The sequence below is a fragment of the Hoplias malabaricus genome, chromosome 17, assembly GCF_029633855.1.
Source record: "Hoplias malabaricus isolate fHopMal1 chromosome 17, fHopMal1.hap1, whole genome shotgun sequence".
NCBI classification, from domain to species: domain Eukaryota; kingdom Metazoa; phylum Chordata; class Actinopteri; order Characiformes; family Erythrinidae; genus Hoplias; species Hoplias malabaricus.
Window position 1 is genome coordinate 8,754,649 of NC_089816.1, and position 18,965 is coordinate 8,773,613.

Below are 18,965 nucleotides of genomic sequence, written 5' to 3' on the forward strand. Positions count from 1 at the left end.
GGTGTCACCATGAACCTTTAATGCGAGGAACAAACATTGTGTGATGTGACATCTTGGTCCCGTTTTCAAGACTTGGATTGAGCCCAGTCTTGAAATAAATACTAGCCCCAGTCTTGAATCACCTCTGGAAACACATTTTGGTCCACAATTAGGCTTAATTTGGGTCTTGGTGCTTAAATCTATAAGATCTGATCAGTATTTTACACTCGTGTTATCCTTATTGCATGTTGATCTGTCGACAGGCATACTGTATTTTGAACTATATATAGATGGTACTGCATTTTGAAATGTCCAATGATTTGTCTTCTAACTGCTGAGACATCTCTTACACAGATTGACCCCACAGTGGATTAGTTCACCCTGTACTGCAGCAGCTGTCAGGATCTGACAACTGATTGCTCGTCTGGGGAATCTACTTCCTCGACTTCTTTCTTAAACGGAAACGCCACCTTGGCACTCATCAACATTCAAACGGAGATGGATGTGTTTTCCCAACCGTAGAATGAGATGATACGCTGCCGTCATGCAGATAACGACACAGCAGGCTTCTTCCTGCTATTGTGTGCTCCGAGGTTTGTCAATTAAATAAGGTTTGCCATCCTTTCATTAATTTAGATAAGCATAGCTTGGTTAGGTGCAGGGACGGGTAGTGAATTGGCCATGCAAAACAAATATTCCTAGCTCTAGATTGTCTTTCATTGTATTGTTCTTTCAAAATGACTTCTACGCCATTGACTAAGCTCAGATGGGAGAATAAGCAATGCTAACAACTTGCTGATTCATTCTAGATACCCACATAGTTCTCTGTATATCTTTGTTTCTTCTTTAACAATGTCGCCCAATATTTAATTGCAAATTAATTTATTCTTGGTCTTTGCTGCTTACTGACCCAGTAGCAGAAGGTGGTTTCAGTTAATGAATATTCTGACAGTCATGTTGTAGTGCATTCTTTACACTGCTATGTTGATGTCATGTGCTGACAGATGTAGAGTCCATTATTTATATATACTGTAAACATATACATATGTATTTATGTAAAATAAGAATCAGTTTATGTAATTGCATCATACTTAGCTCTAGTAAGACTTTAAGGCCGATGTCAGTCTATGAAATGTTATATGCAAAAGTAGTTTTAATGTACACACTATATGATCCTGTTAGCTACAGTCATAATTATATACGACAGTGAGTATATTGATTCCTGTAATATTAGTTCATTTTAATATAATAATTTACATTGTTCACAGATTGAATTTTATGTATATATAATATATACATAATTTATACAGATGTAGTCAGCACAACTGGTCTTAATATTTAACAATACAAATGTATTTAAGAAGCATCAACTATTTCTATAACCATGTTTTTTTCATAGCATTTTCCTAATAATAATATGATTCAATATTAGGGAAAAATACTGTAATTAGTAATGCACTGTAATCATAAGTGTACAAGGACATAAAAAAAAGTGTGACAAAATAAAATCTTTGCAGATTTATAGAACTTTTGGAGATAGAACATAAATAAATAAAAATTCTCAAAATGATAGTTTTGGTAGTAATTGGGTCCACATGCACATTCGGTTCATTTAGCACAATATATCAGTACAGTAGATTGTCAGTAATAAACTAAGTGGCAAATATAAATAAATTCTTGCAGATTTGTGCTAACTTTCAAGAAGTGTGTTTGTAGTCAATACCAGAATCACACACTGGAATACACTGTGTCATCAGGAAATGTTGATTATAAAGTGAAAACTCATTTGGGTATTTTGTGTAGCTGTAATTTCTAAACTCACACCAAGATCAGCTACAATTTATCACCAAAAAAACTTGTATTTATTTGTGTATTTATTAGTATAATTTTTAAAGAATGTTAGTTCTTAGACTGTTGTTTTTTGTTTGTTGGTTTGTTTTTTTGATTAACTGAATGTGTAACACATATCACACATCTCCATCCATACAAAAGTTGGGACCTTTTCTAAAATAAGATAAAAAAAAATCTGTGAACTGACCAACTTGCATGTATTTTATAAATATAACCATATTTAGAATTTGATGCATGCAGTACTCTCCAAAATGGTTGGGGCAGAGGCATTTTTAGTACTGTATTACATCACCTTTCCTTTTCATTACACTTTTTTTAATAATTTGGGAAATGAAGAGTATAATTGTTGCAGATTTGCAAGTGGAATTTTTGCCCATTCTTATTTGATATGGGGCTTTAGCATGGTCACTGATTTCTGATTTTGCACTTGGTGAGACAGATTTGGGCTGCAGGCAGGCTGCTTAAGCACATGCACTATGTCTTCTTGAAGCCGCACTGTTGTACCACATACAGAATGAGGTTTAGCACTTTCTTGTCTATATTAAACTTTACATAAGTGAACCATTCACACATGAGCAAGTCACCCATGCATGGTCAATAATGCATCCCCATATCATGACTGATGTTGGCTTGTGCACTTTCTGCTGATATCAGTCTGAATGGTCAATTTTGTCTTTAACATAAAGAACTCAGCTTCCCTTTTCATGACAACAAACTGAAAGATGAACTCATCCGACTATAGCATGTTTCCACTGTCTTACATATGATCTGAGATGAGTTTGAACTCCTTAGCCATTCTGCATTAGGCTGATGTGGTGTAATAGGGTTTCAGGTTGCATTTTTTGATGCAGTGGCAATAAGACTGAGCCTTTTCTAGTTACTCTTTTTCTACCTTAAATATTAAGGTGCATTCAGTGGAACAGTGGAATGGTTGAAATTGATATAAACTTTCCACTCAAATTTTGCCCCTGTTCACATGTTTGTGAGTGTGTTACAGGCATTAGGCTTAAACCTGAAACCTGTGGAGGCTATGGTATAGTCTGTTTGTATAGATTGCTCATGTGAAAAGGAAAAACAGACTTTGGTTGTGTTAGATTTGTGGTGAGATTATGGTGAGATCTAAATTGGAATACAATAAGCATCTGTCTGCATATAAATAAATCAGTAAGCATAAACTGCGCTCTGCACCAGTGATTCAGAACAGAAAATTGAGAGCTGTTAGAGGACACTCGTTCCCAGTTTAGCCTAAGCGTGAATGTGGCCACAGATGGAGCTTTCTATGACTTCAATTACTGTGAAAGCATGAGAGAACACAATATGTTTACACAGTTTTGCTGCACATTATTTCTAGGACATGGCTTTGGCCTCCAGAGAGAATTATTCTAGCGCAGACATCTGCCGCACCTTAGTACAGGTTATTGACTCCCTATTAACTACTGCAGACAAACAATACATGCTGTCTCTAGAGGACACTGTGATCTGCTAAAGAACCACAATTACCTTTTTTTGTGCTTGTGTATGTGTCTGAACTAGCAGACCACATTTTCGAGTTATTTATTTATAAAATCTAAGGCAGGTCATTCCCTTAGAACCACTGTCACTAAGTGATATATAGGGAATATCTCATTTATACTATTGTACAAAATAAATGGCTACATAATTATATTTCTGTATTTGCTTTATATTGACTTCGTAGATCTATAATAACACAATATATAAAATGTAGTCTCTAGACCATTTAATACCATAATGTATCACATATACTCACACAAAATTGATTCTGTTTTTCTAGCAACTGAGAATTTCAGATTCATTGTGCAATGTAGAACAAAGAGATTTTAAAAATTTCATTTACCACGTTTACCACCCAGATCTACTACAGCAAATGCAGTGATTCACATTTTTGTCATTTTGTCATTTTTGAAACTTTGAGCATTATCTTCAGGTTCTTGCCAGCTGTTAGTTGTTCTTAAGCTGGTGGCATTGCAGCTGCCCTCTACGCCATTTTAATCCTGTGTTTCACCCAACGGGATTACAGCTATATAGAAAATGGCTATCAGATTTTTGCTCTTTCTACCCCCTTCAGTTCTCCTGTTTTTCACTCCAAGGCTTGAGCAGAAATGTTATCTGCATTTCAATTATAGATTGGCATCACATTCAACCCTCCCATCCTGCCACCTCTCCCACTCTTTCCTTTTTTAGTAATCCATGGTCCCTTGACAAAGGTCAGGAGGCATTGGGTTGTTGCAGGATAGCAACGGTGTGAAATGCTAAGCAGCCTTGAGTTTTTTGGGAGGCATGGGCTTTTAGTTCTTCCCTCTGATCTCACCCAAACAAATGCTGAATGTTTTTATCATTGGCAGCAGAAATACCATGTCATTCTTTCAGTATTTAGCTAATGTTCCTATGGAATCTATAGGATACGTTGCTCTCAATTACAAATGTTAGCTAGGAATCCCACAACCACACACAATCCTACCAACCAGGGAGGTTGTGGACAAGAACATTTTGAATAATCATTAACAATGTTGCTGGACAGTAGATTATAAACAGCTGGAGGAGAACAACTGTCCAGATCCACTATGTAAGCTGATGTCCACGTTGGCTAGCATTGTTCTTGTGATCGAGAAAAGGGGTGCCACCTTACCAACCCAGAGAGTGAGCACAGTTGCGCTCTCTTGGACTTCTAGCCTTGTATGTCTGAGGCACTATTGAGAATCGAATCAGCTGTTTCCCAAATGATAGGGCCAACACCTAGACCATAGTTTATCAGAAGAAACATTGTCCTTGTCTGTTGGTCCTATTTTTCCTTTGTTTCTTTCATTATGAAATGCACAATTTTAAAAACTTTGGTACTGACTCTTATGTTGTTTTTTCTGTTCTCACTATTTATTTATTTAGTTATTTATTTATTTATTTATTTAAGGGTTTTCTATGAGCAAAACGTACTCTAAGCTCCTTCTTCTCTGTTGAGGCTAATTACACTTCTCACAGTGACTAGATGGGTGCTAATTTTGTGCTTATCCTGTAGCGTGTTTCTGACAGCTGTGTGGATAATTACAAGTACTTTAATCATTACCATTCTAATAATGAATTTGTTTTTTAATGTTGATATTAACAATAGAACGTCAACTTTAGGAGCCAGGTTAGCAGAAAGAAGATTCATGTAAAGAATGATTATTAACTTGCATAGCTAGTAGTTCTGTTCGTATAAGAAAATACGTATTTGTATGTTGAGCTTATAGCATTTTATGCTATTTCAGTTTTTTGGCAGTATTTTCTCTCACTATAGTGTTTTAAAATAAGGCAATAGGAAAGAGAATATTTATTAATTTGATAACATGCCATAGGTTGCTATCAAATGCATATTCTTTCTTTTGTTTTCAGATGAAATAGAAATAGTAATTCATGGTAAATTGCATTGTGACAAAGCAGAGGGCCATGTGCATGTGTAGGTTCATGTATCTGGGTCACCATCTTTCTAAATGTCTAAACAACTTTCATCATCTCAGGCAGTATACAAAATCTGTCTCTCTTAGTGTGAAAATGTCCCTGTGAATGAACAGGCCTAGTGCAGTAGGAGCTAATCAATGGATCTACATGTGTAATTGCTTTCTGTGATGGAGCTGCACTGTGTTTTAAATGCTCGGCAGCCCCAGAGGCACCGATGCTTACTGCTATTCGAGAGACGGTAAAGCAAAGAGGAATTAAGCATTATGAGTCTTCTGAGATATAAGGTCCAAACTCACCCTCTCATCCCTAGTGGGTAGCTCACCATATGGCTCCTAATGGCAAAATGCTTGCTTTAGAATTGTCTTGGACACACTTTTATTTCCATGAAATTAAAGGGCCTAGACTCATTTAACCTGGCAGCTGTTTGTCCAGTTTTTAATTCTGTGGGTGTAGTGTGGTTACATTTTTGACGTAACAACATTCTTGTTGTAATTCATGCGTTGACTGCAATGCAGTTATATTTGTGGAATTATGTTAAGTGTGTGTTATGCTTGCTAAGGAATTTAAAGGATCTAACACTAACATGATTTCAGTCATAGAGATGGAAAAGTGTATAATCTGATGGATATTTGTACAGCACCTGCAATTCTCTGAGTTCATTTAGTTGCCATTATGAGGCAGCATTCATATGATATTTCAACAATTCCATGTGAAATAAATTAGTAGATGAAGAGGCCAATTCTCAATTTTAGGCTGGCTCTCTGCACCACAATCCAGTGCAGAGAGCATTTATGCACCTCCATTTGATTCATGGCATTGGGCACGATAACCATGCCACACAGTCATATTGTTGACATTGCATTTCTTTGGAGATTATATGAATTTCGTGTGTGTAGAGGGTGGGAACAGTTGAATGTATGTGTCAGTAATTAGTTCACCTCAAACTAGCTGAAATCACTCATTAGAAGAAGTGTTTACTACAGGACATATAATGTAATTACAAGCATAAACACATCAGTGACCAAATACAATTATTTGTCAACAGCACAATTCTTGTCAGCAATGAATGTTGTGTGTGATTAGGTGACTAGATGACTCAGAGGGACAGGCATAAACTGAGATGTATGCTGGAGCTGAATGTGGGTCCCAGCAGCTCAGGACTTGCCCCTCAGTGTCCCTTCAGCAGAAATGATCAGCCCGACTTCATGCTTCCCCTTGTGCCTGGATATCAGCATCTAATCACCAATTAGTTGCTGTATATCGCATTAAGAGGCGCACAGAGGCATGTGATTAGTAGCTGCTCTCTCTACTCTGCAAAAACTTAGGGAGAGATAATAGAGAGAAGATTAAAGTTAGAATATTTTTCCATCCTTTATTTTTTTCAAATTATGTTAAGCAGTGGTTTCAGACAGGACTAAACTCTCTTGGACGATGGGATTTAAATGCAAATTGAGGTTTATTAAAATACCATTGCTTCATATATAGCCACCTCTTTGTATCTACACTTACTGTCCATTTTCTCAGCTCCATTGACCAGACAGGAGCACTTTGTAGTTCTACAATTACAGACTGTAGTCCATCTCTTGCTCTGCATACTCTTTAATGGTCAGGGCCCCTACAAAGCAGCTATGTTTTGGGTGATGGATCATACTCAGTGCTGCAGTGACACTGACATGCTGGTGGTGTGTTAGTGTGTGTTGCTGTGGTACGAGTGGATCAGACACAACAGTGTCCACCACTGAGATGTAAAGACAGAGACAGTAGCTCATCTGTGGCTGAAAGGTTTGTGTTGGTTTTTATAGTCTTTCGTCAGTGGACACAGGATGCTGCAGATGGGATGCTGTTGGCTGGATATCATTTACATATTTATTATTATTATTATTACTATTATTATTATTATTATATATGGTTAGAAAAAATCTGTTGTCCTTCAAATTGTGTGAAAATGTTTATAACATTCATTCATTAAAAAAATGTATTTGTTTTATTTTGGCAAATGCATGTTTTGTTTTGTTTATATATATATATATATATATATATATATATATATATATTTTTTTTTTTTTTTTTTTTAAAGCTTCGTCTGTTTTTCCCCAAACCATTGTCACAGAGTGGTTGTTGACTTGGTGCATGTCACTTGTGTTTATGTTTAGGTTTATTCTTGCATAATCTTTCTCCTCCTGTGTGCCAAAACAGCATGCTTCTGCCGTGTTTGTTTAGGACCAAGTTACATAACTCACAGCCCTAATATCTCATGAACCAGTTTCTTTATGTTGTATGCTCAGTCAGGCTTTGTAGTGCTGCTGAGGATTAACACTTTTAACTGTGATGGTATAACATGAAAAGTAATTATTATGGCTGTAATGTCCCTACATCTGTTTTTCTTTTCCATGTTTTTTTTTAGTTTGTCATATAATTCCATTACAGTATATTACTAGGTGCTGACATACTATTGTGGAACTAATAGAATGTTAAAGGCTAAGCACCACTTAATGGACCTCCATGAATATTTCACATTATTTTAGTTTCTGACAGATATAAGTATGAATTAAAATGAAAATAGCAGCTTAATTTGCTTTAAAACTGACAATTTTATTAAATTGTCGGAAAAACCCGAGCTCTCTACGGAAATTCTTGAACGCAACCGTGACGTCACTGGTGGACAACAGCTGAACAACGCCGCGGTAAAACACCGTTATGACTGACTGTTATGACAGTATCTAGCTGATAGCTAAATAACCAACATTATTCATGACAATAGCCTAGCAATAAGCTAAACTCAAATTTAGAGGTACCTTTATTCTTGTAAACGTGATCAAAGTCGAACTTGAATTCATCCGACACTATAAACCTCCGTAATGCAACTACGTAGCCGAGTATAATCTGAGCCACCGAGTTTAGCAAGTCAAGCTAACGTTAACTAACACCAACTAAAACAGGCGAAGTAAGTGTACTTACCCTGTTTACCTCCGTGTTACAGAGGCTCTTGAACACCTTTCGTTGGTGTCCTTACATGCCCATATTGTTGGAAAAGCGCCAGTGAAATGAGCTACAGATAACGGAGTGAGCGGATGGTCCTTTCCAAAGTGCCCGTTTAAAGTTGACAAATTTAGTCAATTTTCTGGATATTTTGGGATCTTTGGGTCATTTGTACACAGATGTCCCACTGTACATTGAATTATTGCAGCCAAAAACAACACACCTTTTCGTCATTTTGTACAACTTCTAGAGTTGTTGTCCACCATCTTCGTCACAGGCAAGACGCCTATTAGAGTTTCCGAACACCGTTGGGGGGGGGCCAACGGTCTTTTAATCCTTATTCCTTGAATTAGTAAGAAATAACATGTTAGGAACTCAAATTCCCCTGTATTTTTTTGTTCGACACTTTCATAGAGCTGGTGCTTAGCCTTTAAGATGTTCAAGCAGTTTTATAGTGATTGGTTGAGATTTCTGGGTTCATGCTTAAGGAGAGTTTATGTTCTTGTGCACAGCTACTGTCCCTTTAGGAACATGTGACGTGATTATTATTATATTATTTGTGGCCAGAAATTGTGTGGGTTTTTTTTTTTTTTTTGTGGCCATGGGATAAAATATGATTTTCTGATAATGCTTCACTTCTGACGTAACGTGCATAAACTTTCCAATTGTACCTCCCCCTGTATATATATGAGTATATACTATCACAGCACTGGTCACCATTTATGTGAGAATGCAGAGATAAGTTTAAATGCAGCAAAATTCACACGATGAATGTGGAGATGTGTGAATTCTGAGTAAAAACAGAGAAGAAAACAAACCAAATTAAAACGCCTAAAATGAGAGCTTCTGCACCTCACTGCTCACTACTGTGCATTCATATCAGGGTGAACAGTCACCTTGACCTTTAAAGGAAGGGGCAGTCAAAGTCGTAGTTGTGAAGGGGGCTGTTTACACAGGTTGAGAAGGATGCTGTGTTGTTTGATCTTTGTGGTATTTTGATCAAAGCATGTCACAAACATTTCAATTTGAAGACCCCAGGGAACAGGGTTAACTTATAGAAATGGGTGTAATATGTCCCCTTTTAAATAAGGGTAAAGCTCTAAAATGTGCAGCACTGTGGATTATATTCATTTATTTCACTTTGCTTTTAGACATTTTAACGCACCTTTGACAGGTTATGGGTTTTAGTGTTAAAACCTATGACTTTTTTCCATACACCTCCAATATTGTGTCTTATCTTATAGAAATATTTGTTTTTCTAGCCTAAAAGGGATATCTGCTACAGGTGGCTGATTTCTGTTGATGATTGATTGCGTAAGGATAGCATTGAACTTCGGAAGAAGTTAATGAAATTTACCCAAAAGTTTTGTTGATTACCATTGTACTGTGCTTTTCCAGCAGTTGTGAAATATGAAATGGTGTATTGTAAACTTGTGGATTCAGAGTTGTTCACAACAGTGGTGATAAAAACCAGATATCCAGTATTTAATGCAGAAAATGTTTAAGCACAGAAAGTTATAAACAGTATGCTTAACAATATGCTGTGGGAGACTGTTTTTCAGTAGTTTACAAGTAAGGTTTTGACCTTACGCATATTTGTAAATTCATTCATTCATTCATTATCTGTAACCCTTATCCAGTTCAGGGTCGCGGTGGGTCCAGAGCCTACCTGGAATCATTGGGCGCAAGGCAGGAATACACCCTGGAGGGGGCGCCAGTCCTTCACAGGGCAACACACACACTCACATCTACAGACACTTTTGAGTCGCCAATCCACCTACCAACGTGTGTTTTTTGGACTGTGGGAGGAAACCGGAGCACCCGGAGGAAACCCACATGGACACAGAGAGAACACACCAACTCCTCACAGACAGTCCCCCAGAGCAGGAATCGAACCCACAAACTCCAGGTCCCTGGAGCTGCGTGACTGCGACACTACCTGCTGCGCCACTATGTCACCTATTTGTAAATTAATTTAAGTTAACTGAAACAGAGATGTGTTTTTTTGGACACCGAACTTTATACAAATGCAGCAGGTAGTGTCGCAGTCACACAGCTCCTGGGACCTGGAGGTTGTGGATTCAAATCCCACTCCAGGTGACCTTGCACCTCAATATAATACAAATAATCAGAATAATTAATGCATAAAATTTTCAATGAATTTCTTGTTTCTCTGACAGGGCCTGCTTGCAGGACAGTGTCCCCCAGGGCCGAGTGTGAGGAGCCCAAGCCTGAGAAGCTGGTGGATAAAGGCAGTGAAAGTGGAGCTTCTCTCAATGAGCTGTCCACCTCCAGCTCCGAAACCCACTCTGAAGCAACTTCACCTCAGGATGGAGGCCCTATCCTGGCAACACGTGGAGAGGTGGTGGGAGGGTCATTGGCCCCATGTGGTGCTCTGCACTCAGTGTCCCGTCCACCAAGTACCCTCACCCTTGGCAGACCCCCCAAAAAGGGCTCCTCAGTGCAGTGGATGGAGCTCCCTGATAAGAGGCGCAACAGCGAGCTCTTCCAGTCCCTAACTAGTGGGGTGGGGCTGCGGGAGGGAGGTGGAGGAGTTGGGGGACTGACACGAAGGAAGACACTGGAGAGGCCTAGTGCTGAAGAGGAGATGAAGCAGTGCATCCGGGATTTCCGCAAGATAAAAATTCCGCAGGCATTCCCAGAACGGAAGCGCCAGTGGCAGTCGGAATTGCTCCAGAAATACGGGCTCTAGGGAAGTGCAACGTAATAGTCTTACAGGGCTCCATTTTCTTTCACTGTTCTTTCTGGTGAACTTTTCCTAGCACAAGAGATTTCCTACATCTACGGTGTTTGAGAAAGAGCAGGAACAAACTGAAACCTTCATATCCATAGACAAGTGTGGATACATTTTTATCTACTCATCTTTTTTTTTTGCTGACAGATATTTGGCAGATATATTCTGGCCAGCAAGACTCCATTCAGTTGAAATTTGGAAGAGTGCTAACCTTTAAATGAACCAAATCAAGAGGTCTCCTTACTCGAAAAGCTCAGTACAAATGCCTTTGGTGAAATCAACATGACTACAGAATTAGAAGTACAGGGTTAATTTCATGTGCGTGTCATGTACAGTTACATTGTGCAAACGTAGAAAGTTTATACCTCACACTGATTAATAGGTATTTTTTTCCTGAGAACTGTGATGAACACATAAATATAATGCTATTTGCCTCAAATTCTATGTTCCTGTGTTAAATATTGCTTTGAAATCAAAATGTTCTGTCACTCTCTGATGTTTGGCAGTTATTTGAAAGAAGCACATTTTATTGCTTCATTTTAATAGCCAAAACACATTATGATAAAAGAGTAGATGATTCAAATGTTGGTCAGTATGATGACTTGCTGTGTGTGAATGTGTAATTCATCTTTGGAAGAAATGTAAAGGCTGTCCAGTTTCAGCTAAGCCTATAGGGCTATGACTATTTTACTATTAATTATGTAGATTCAGAATGTTGACCTATGTGTGCATTTTTGTGAATGTGCCTAAAAGTATGACTGCAGAAATATAATGTGAAAATTGCTACCCAACATCCATGATGAAGCATCACGAAGCTTTAGGGTTTTGTGAATATTTTCATAGAGGATGTACTCCTTCAGTCATGACTAAAATTAGCATTATGTAGTATTTTGAGAGGATGTCTGAAGCACAAAATTCAGTAAATGCTGGACTGAGATTCTGTATTGTCTCTTTCCAGGGCACAGGTTTGAGAAGCACAAGGACAGAGCTTTCTTTGTGAATCCATAGTTGCAGTATTACAGTGAGTCTCTCAAAAGAGTTAGTATTAGTCTATTATATGATGTAACATAAGAGAAAGGGATCTTCTGTTTTCCATCTGTTGGTTTGCCTCAGTGTCCTGTAATAAAACATGTTGTGGAAAAATGAAAAAGAAGTCTTTGTGGTGTATAATTTAAGATGCAGTACGTGTAAATAAATAAGAACACTGATGTATTTACTACTACTCATCAAAGGGAATTTTGAGAAAGTTCAGTGCACTGACTGATAAAGATTCCTTGGGCAAGTCTCCTAATACTGCATTTATAACTGTATAGTAGTAAACATCTCCATGTATTCAGGAGCATGTATGTCTTTGTATTGCAGATTGCAGGTTAGTCTTGGCCCACTGCAGGGTTTTAAAAATCATGAGACACCACACATTTTCAACAGGTTTTATGTGATTGATCATTGTTAGTCCTCAAAGATCCCACACTACACAGTTTGCCCTGAATGAAACACCACATACTTTCAGACTGTTCATCTATCTATCTATCTATCGTTACACTTATATAGCGCCTTTCTAGATACCCAAGGACGCTTTACAATCCACACTGCTCAGAACACTCAATCCACACACTGGCGAGAAGCGGCAGCCAAACGCGCACAGCGTACTCTCGACCAGGAACGACCGTTCACCTCGAGGACTGCATCGAGCACTAGGGTTTCACCCAGGATAGAGTGCCAATCCATATCTGGGCGCACACACATACACACTCATTCACTCACACAGCAGGACAGTTATTAGACAGAAGCCAATTCACCTACCCTCCATGTTTTTTTGGACTGTGGGAGGAAACCGGAGACACCGGAGGAAACCCACGCAGACACGGGGAGAATATGGAAACTCCACCCAGATGGGACTTGAACCCAAGATCCCAGCACTGGGAGGCGAACTAACCACTAAGCCACCATGCCGTTCATGACCGATAGGCAGCTCTGGTTCTCAAAACCTTAAGGGAGTTTCTTGTGAACTGCTATATCACAAGAGCAGGTGGGAATTTCTCCCACAAACTACATATAAGTGTCAGTGAAACCATAAGCCTGGCTCGACTCTCATTGGTTTTAAGTTTTTACAGGCATAATGTTAACATGGTGTTTCACATCTGAGAGGCTGCTAGGATACTGAGTCATAAATATTGAACATTTCATATTTATGTTTCACAAATGGGGCAGCCCCACCCTCACTGGGACAAGATAGGAGGAGTAAAGATTGGATTATGGACTCCCCACACTACAGGATTGTCCGGGAAGGTCATTTGTTTGCGATCCCCTTGATTGTCAGGAGGTGCAAATCAGCACAATTATCTTGTAATATGGGCCATTCATTACAGAAATATGGCAGACTGTAGAATAAAAAATCTTTTTAAAAAGAAGCCAAACAGATTGCAGTACTGAATTGCCTGGGTTTTGGGTGCAGTAAGACAGTCACAGTGCACTACTGATTTAGCCCATAAACTTTAAGTAGCCAATTGTAGCACAAGGTTTCTATATTAAACAGCATGTTTAATTCCTATGAATGAACAAGCCAGTTACATTATAGGGTTTTAGGAGCTGAAGGATTCAGCCAGTATTCCCAGCTTGACACCTTTTGCCCAGTGTTCCTTTTTGACTGAGGTTCTAAGCAGTCGGTTGCTTTGGTTTAATTCTAGATTATTTTACTTGTGATATTATTGAGGATTAGGGATGTGAAATTGCTCTGAAACTTCTCTTTGTTCATCCAGAAGAAAGCAATACAGCTGCTGGTTTTATGTAATAAAAATTGTGGCCATTCATTTTAATCAAATCTGGAATACACATTCACAAGAGGATAGAAACCTTTGTGCTGAGGTTTCTGCGTATTGTCAGCAGCTCAGTCTTTTCGTTGAGCCCAGTGTGAGTTCAGACATTTGCAACAATGCATTTAATGACAGAAGTCTCAGTTTAAGTTAATGAATAAAGGCTTTTAAATTTCTTCCAGTGACCTGATGAACTGCTTTGTTCAATGTTTTTTACAACATTTGTTGAAAGCAATTGCTGGTCAATTTAAGTTTAGTTCCGTTGCTGTTTGCCTGACATTCCTTATGGTTACTTAGGTTTAGATTGCTCTAAGCTAACCCTCTGAAATCCAGTATAGTCAGATCAATATTTCACTTATGGAAATGGTACTTCTCCTGGTATAAGCCACATGCAGATAATTGAAATGCTCCAACTCCAGTGGCGCTGCTGCTTTGCTGGTAGTGTTTATTCAATAGATTCTAGGGGAAAAAAACAAACATTCCTGCAAAAGTCAATCCTTCCAAGAAAGTGTGGATATCTGCAATCTATGAAAATTTAATTTGCACACTAATGACTGTCTGGTTCGAAGACAACTGTCTGCCCAAAACTTTGTCTTAATGAAGAGGCTCAACCAAATGGCGGTGTCAAATGGAAATTAAAAAGACGAATTAGAGAGCTCTTGTTTGCAGCCTGGCATTTAAACAGATAATGTGGACGCAAATCATGAAAAGGCTGAGCACGTCAGTGGGAGAAAAGGGCCTTTGCATTAAACAAGGCCATGTCTGTGGTGCTGAAGGACAGTGCTATATCTGTTTGAAACATGCTTTTATAGAAACAAAAACATGCCTAAGTATAAACTGTAACATGGTATGCTACACCATATTATCAACTGACATCTGTCCAGGAAAATGCTTGAGGGAACACTGTGATTTCACTCTTCATCCATTTTCTCTTAAATAGCCATATTCAGAGCATGGGCTCGGCTGAAGAGGACCATTTGAATATGTTTGAGTAAACAACAAAAGATGAAGATTTCTCTGCATTGTTCTCTTTCATCTCCATGGCAACTCGCAAGGCAAATTTGATGGAAGCACTTCCAGACGTAATCTTTGGCATGGTGGGGGGAAGCTCCCGCTAGTGTTTTACACTGAAAAGCTCATGTCACCTGGCCTGGCGGTTCTGCGGCTGCCTTACAGCAGGGGGAATAACAGCTGTAATTATGAGCCACTCAAGAAACCATCCAGTATAATACAAGACCGGCAGGGTAAGAGGTCCGTGGATAAACCTTAAAAGGCTTTTATTATCATTGTGCTATCCGCAAAACACCCCTCATGCGTGGTTGATAGTCAGCTCAAAAAGAGTGACATTTAGAATTGCATGAAGGCCTATTGCAGACCAGTCTGTGTATATGGAGAGATAAATGTGAAAGGGTGCACTGCCTTGCTACTAGAAGCATATATGAAAAAACTGTCAAGTCCATCCACAGGCCATCACTTATCGGCCTAGTACTGCCACCTCACAGATTTGCATAAATTCTCTGTCAAATACAGCAGTGAACAAGAAAGATTTGTGGACGATTCAAGAGGCCCATTTGGAATAATGTATACAAAAAGATTATGCAAAAATCCCCATGTCCCAGAGAGACATTATTCTTTTTGGCCGTGTTTTAATTACGGTATTTGTCATGCTCAAGGGCTGAGACGTCACCATTGTGCTGCCTTACACGAAGCCTGGGATTAGAGTGCTGATAAAAGCTCCTCAATCAACAAATTAATTGGAGAGTTTGCAGCACACAAAGCATGCACGTCCACATTTAGAAACATCTCCGTCATAAGAGTTTGTCATGTGGGACAAACATAGCTTCCGGCCAAATTGCCGTCTCTGCCGAGAACAGTGGATGTCACTGATATGGATAATGATCGAAATGATAATGGAGATGCTGGAAGATCATCAATAGCATTTCTCATCTGTTTGGCCAGTCTTCTTACTCCCAAACCCCATCCCCCCACCACCATCCCCCCCTTGAGTTCGAGCTTGAGGAACAGTTTTGTTCCTGGCAGGAGCCTGAGTGAAAAGTGATGGCAGCTCAAAGTAAACAGAGATTTGAAGCTTTCTTTGATTGCAGCCGCAGCCCAGAACATCAAGGACACAAAGGCGCACCTGCTAGAGCGAGTCACTTCAAATGCATACAGAAACTGGCACATTTTTTAAGACTCATTTGTATGTCGTTAAGTGCATGGAATAATGGAACACATGCTTCCCCCATGACTGCAGGTCCAAAGAATTAAACAGCATGTAGGCCTGACTCGCTTCCTCATCTCCTGAACACAGTGAAAAGCATCTCCAGCAGCTTGTCAGCTTACCTCAGTTCCATCTAAACAGCAGAAGAGAAAAGCAGAGGCTCTTCTAAAATTCAGTGGTATGTCTCATTTGACCAATTGCCAGCTCTAATGATTTAGTCGCAGATGAAGCAGGACTATTTCTTCCAGCCAAACGTGCCAATTTATTCAGTTTCTCAGGGCTTATAGTTTCCGGGCAGTCGAAGAGGAGATTTGCAGAGATGTCAAATGCAGGAGATTTACGAGAATTATCCTTTCCACTGCTGAAATTATGGAAATGTGGACAGCGTAGGCTGCACACTCAAAATTGCAGTCAGGAAGGATTAGAACTTGAGGTAAAAAAAAAAATGTGGTGGTATGGAATATTGGAGGAAGTCATGAATCTTGTCAATGAAAAGTGCTAAGGGCTTGAGACGATCTCAGCAATTCTACAATAGTAAGCAATAAACATAGTGTGTGTGTGTGTGTTTGTGTGTGTGTGTGTGTGTGTATGCTTTGTGGCAAAATGAAACTCACCTTCCTCACAACTAAACTTTAATCAGTCTCTTCTTGTGGGACAGCGAGCCAGCATCATTATTCTAAATTGATGTCAGCAGTTTTCCATATTGTCTTGTTTTGTGCTGCTGAATAACCTTACTTTTAATGACAGGTGTGAATTAGTAGACAAATGAGTTAACCAACAGTGCCAGACACATTCTGATGGCAGAGGAGTACAAACAGCATTTTAATGCATATAAAGATCTTTCCCTCTCACGCCCCTGTTCCAGAATGCATGAATTCAAGGCCTTGTCATCTTCCCAGAACAAGCCTTTTTCTGTTCCAATAGGGAATATTTGCATTGCATGATTTGGTATAGTGTTGACATTTATTTTTCATATGTGAATCTCCCAACAGGCAGCACAAAAAATCATTCTTTCCCATTATTCCCAGTGTCCTCAAATACAGCTGATGTACAAACCTGATCTTTTATTACATATAATGTTCACACAGGTATTCCAAACAGTTATATATAACAGTTTCTGTTATTTTGTCAGATTGATACCACATTCTAAACATTCTGTATTTCACACATATTGTGTTTGTCCCTGCCACTTTTGCTGTATACAGTATATCCTGTACACTGCTGTATTTTTATGCAAAACTCTGCATATTCTGCACAATTACTAGTTCTTGAAGTGGTTCATTTCAGTCTCTCTTTGATTCTGTTCCAGTGCACTACAAATATGCATCTCCTGCTGTCACTTTTCCATTTCCTTTCCTTTTATTTCCAATCACCCTTTCATTTTGTTTTTTTTTTGGCTTCATAAAACCCCATATCTTTAATCCACATGACATCCAGCTTGTGGGAAAGCACCACAAACTCATCGAGGTACAGACACCTGTTTTAAGAGCATGTTTCCTTCTCTGTGTGAGTCTGCATTGCCTTGGGAAATAACTATACTACCTGCCATTCATTCTCTCCTACTACAAGCAAAAAGCAGACTCAAAGCTCCTCTCTGCTCTCAGTGAAGCTGTTCTGAATGTCATTTCATCTAAACATTGGTTTGCTGTGATGCTGATGGCACATTTGTCTCTTTCTCTCACTGTTAGCAGCCGTCTTCTCACTCATTCTGTTGTGGACATGAGTCACTGCTCTGTTGTTATCCATCCATCCTTTTTTTCTTAATACTTTCATTCAACCGTTCTCTCACCCCACGGGCTTATGTATTTATTGACTAATATTTCTTTAGCACTTCTTCTCAAGACCCAGGATGGAAAATAGAAAAAAAAAAGTTTCTAGAACACATTTTCTAGAGACCTTAGACATGTGTTAGACAGAAAGACTACCTGCAGAGCCACTGTGATGACTTTCACTTCTGACTGTATCCACAAAGTTGTCATCTGAAATGGATATGCTATGTTTTCAATTTCAGTGTCATTTGTGCTACTCAGGTATGTCATCAGAAATTTTATATTTTCATAATGGTGTGCTCAGATATCTTTTTTGAAGTGATAAGACCACGTGAGCTGATAATTCAAGGATTCCAACAGTGGTTTAATTGAGGTCATTTTTAACCATTGATGGTTCTCCTCACCTTACTATTCCCCATTTTTGTATCATGTCAAGACTCCTTAATCCTTTCTTGTGATAGAGATGTTTTATTACAATGATGAATTTTAACCAGATTTCTTTCTGAAGCTTTGTCATACTTTGATGGTGCTGATCTGGTTAGAGCAATTACATCTGCTGAGATTATGCTGTGTTTATCGAGTCTATTAATTAACAAGAGACCCACCAGACACAGGGAGCTACCAAAGCATCCAGTGTAGAGTTGTAATGGTCATTACTTCGGTACATTTGCACACAGTGTAAGATGTGCCTTGATTGAGCTGTGGTATGCTCTTACATTACTGAAACAACTCTTTCAAAAGCTATTGCTAATACAAAAATATGTTAATTCAAAAGCTCACTAGTTGCACAAGGTACGCAAAGTAAAATGGCTTTCAATCATGCCGTGAAATAGAGGAGTTAACAACAAGCTTGAGACAAAAACAAAACAAAACATTCTGTGAAAAAGAAATTGCACTATAGTTATTTCACATCATATACGTTCAGAGTGGTGTTATAGTACTGCAGCTGAACAAAAAATAGAGTTGGAGAAATAATAACAAGGAAAATCAATGGCATAGGAGTCACTCTGTGAACCTTAGAGTTGAAACTGTGTTATTATGTGAGTAATTTTTCTTTCAGCATGAGTTTGAGGCTAACACCTCTGTTTAGACATTGACTGCTACTATGTTTGCGGCTGCTGTTGTGAAGTCAAACTATAATCAAC

The 18,965-nt window shown here is 38.8% G+C and overlaps 1 protein-coding gene across 2 annotated transcripts in view; it reads left to right on the forward strand.

The window, feature by feature from the left end:
• kctd8 (potassium channel tetramerization domain containing 8) overlaps nt 1–12,133 on the forward strand; it is a 29,981-nt gene extending 17,848 nt beyond the window's left edge. For both annotated transcript variants that reach the window (XM_066649165.1, XM_066649164.1), the window contains exon 7: nt 10,443–12,133. In XM_066649165.1, the coding sequence (XP_066505262.1) occupies nt 10,443–10,975 (533 nt within the window). In that variant the 3' untranslated portion in view covers nt 10,976–12,133. The remainder of the gene's footprint in view (nt 1–10,442) is intronic.
• The last annotated feature ends 6,832 nt before the right edge of the window (nt 12,134–18,965 follow it).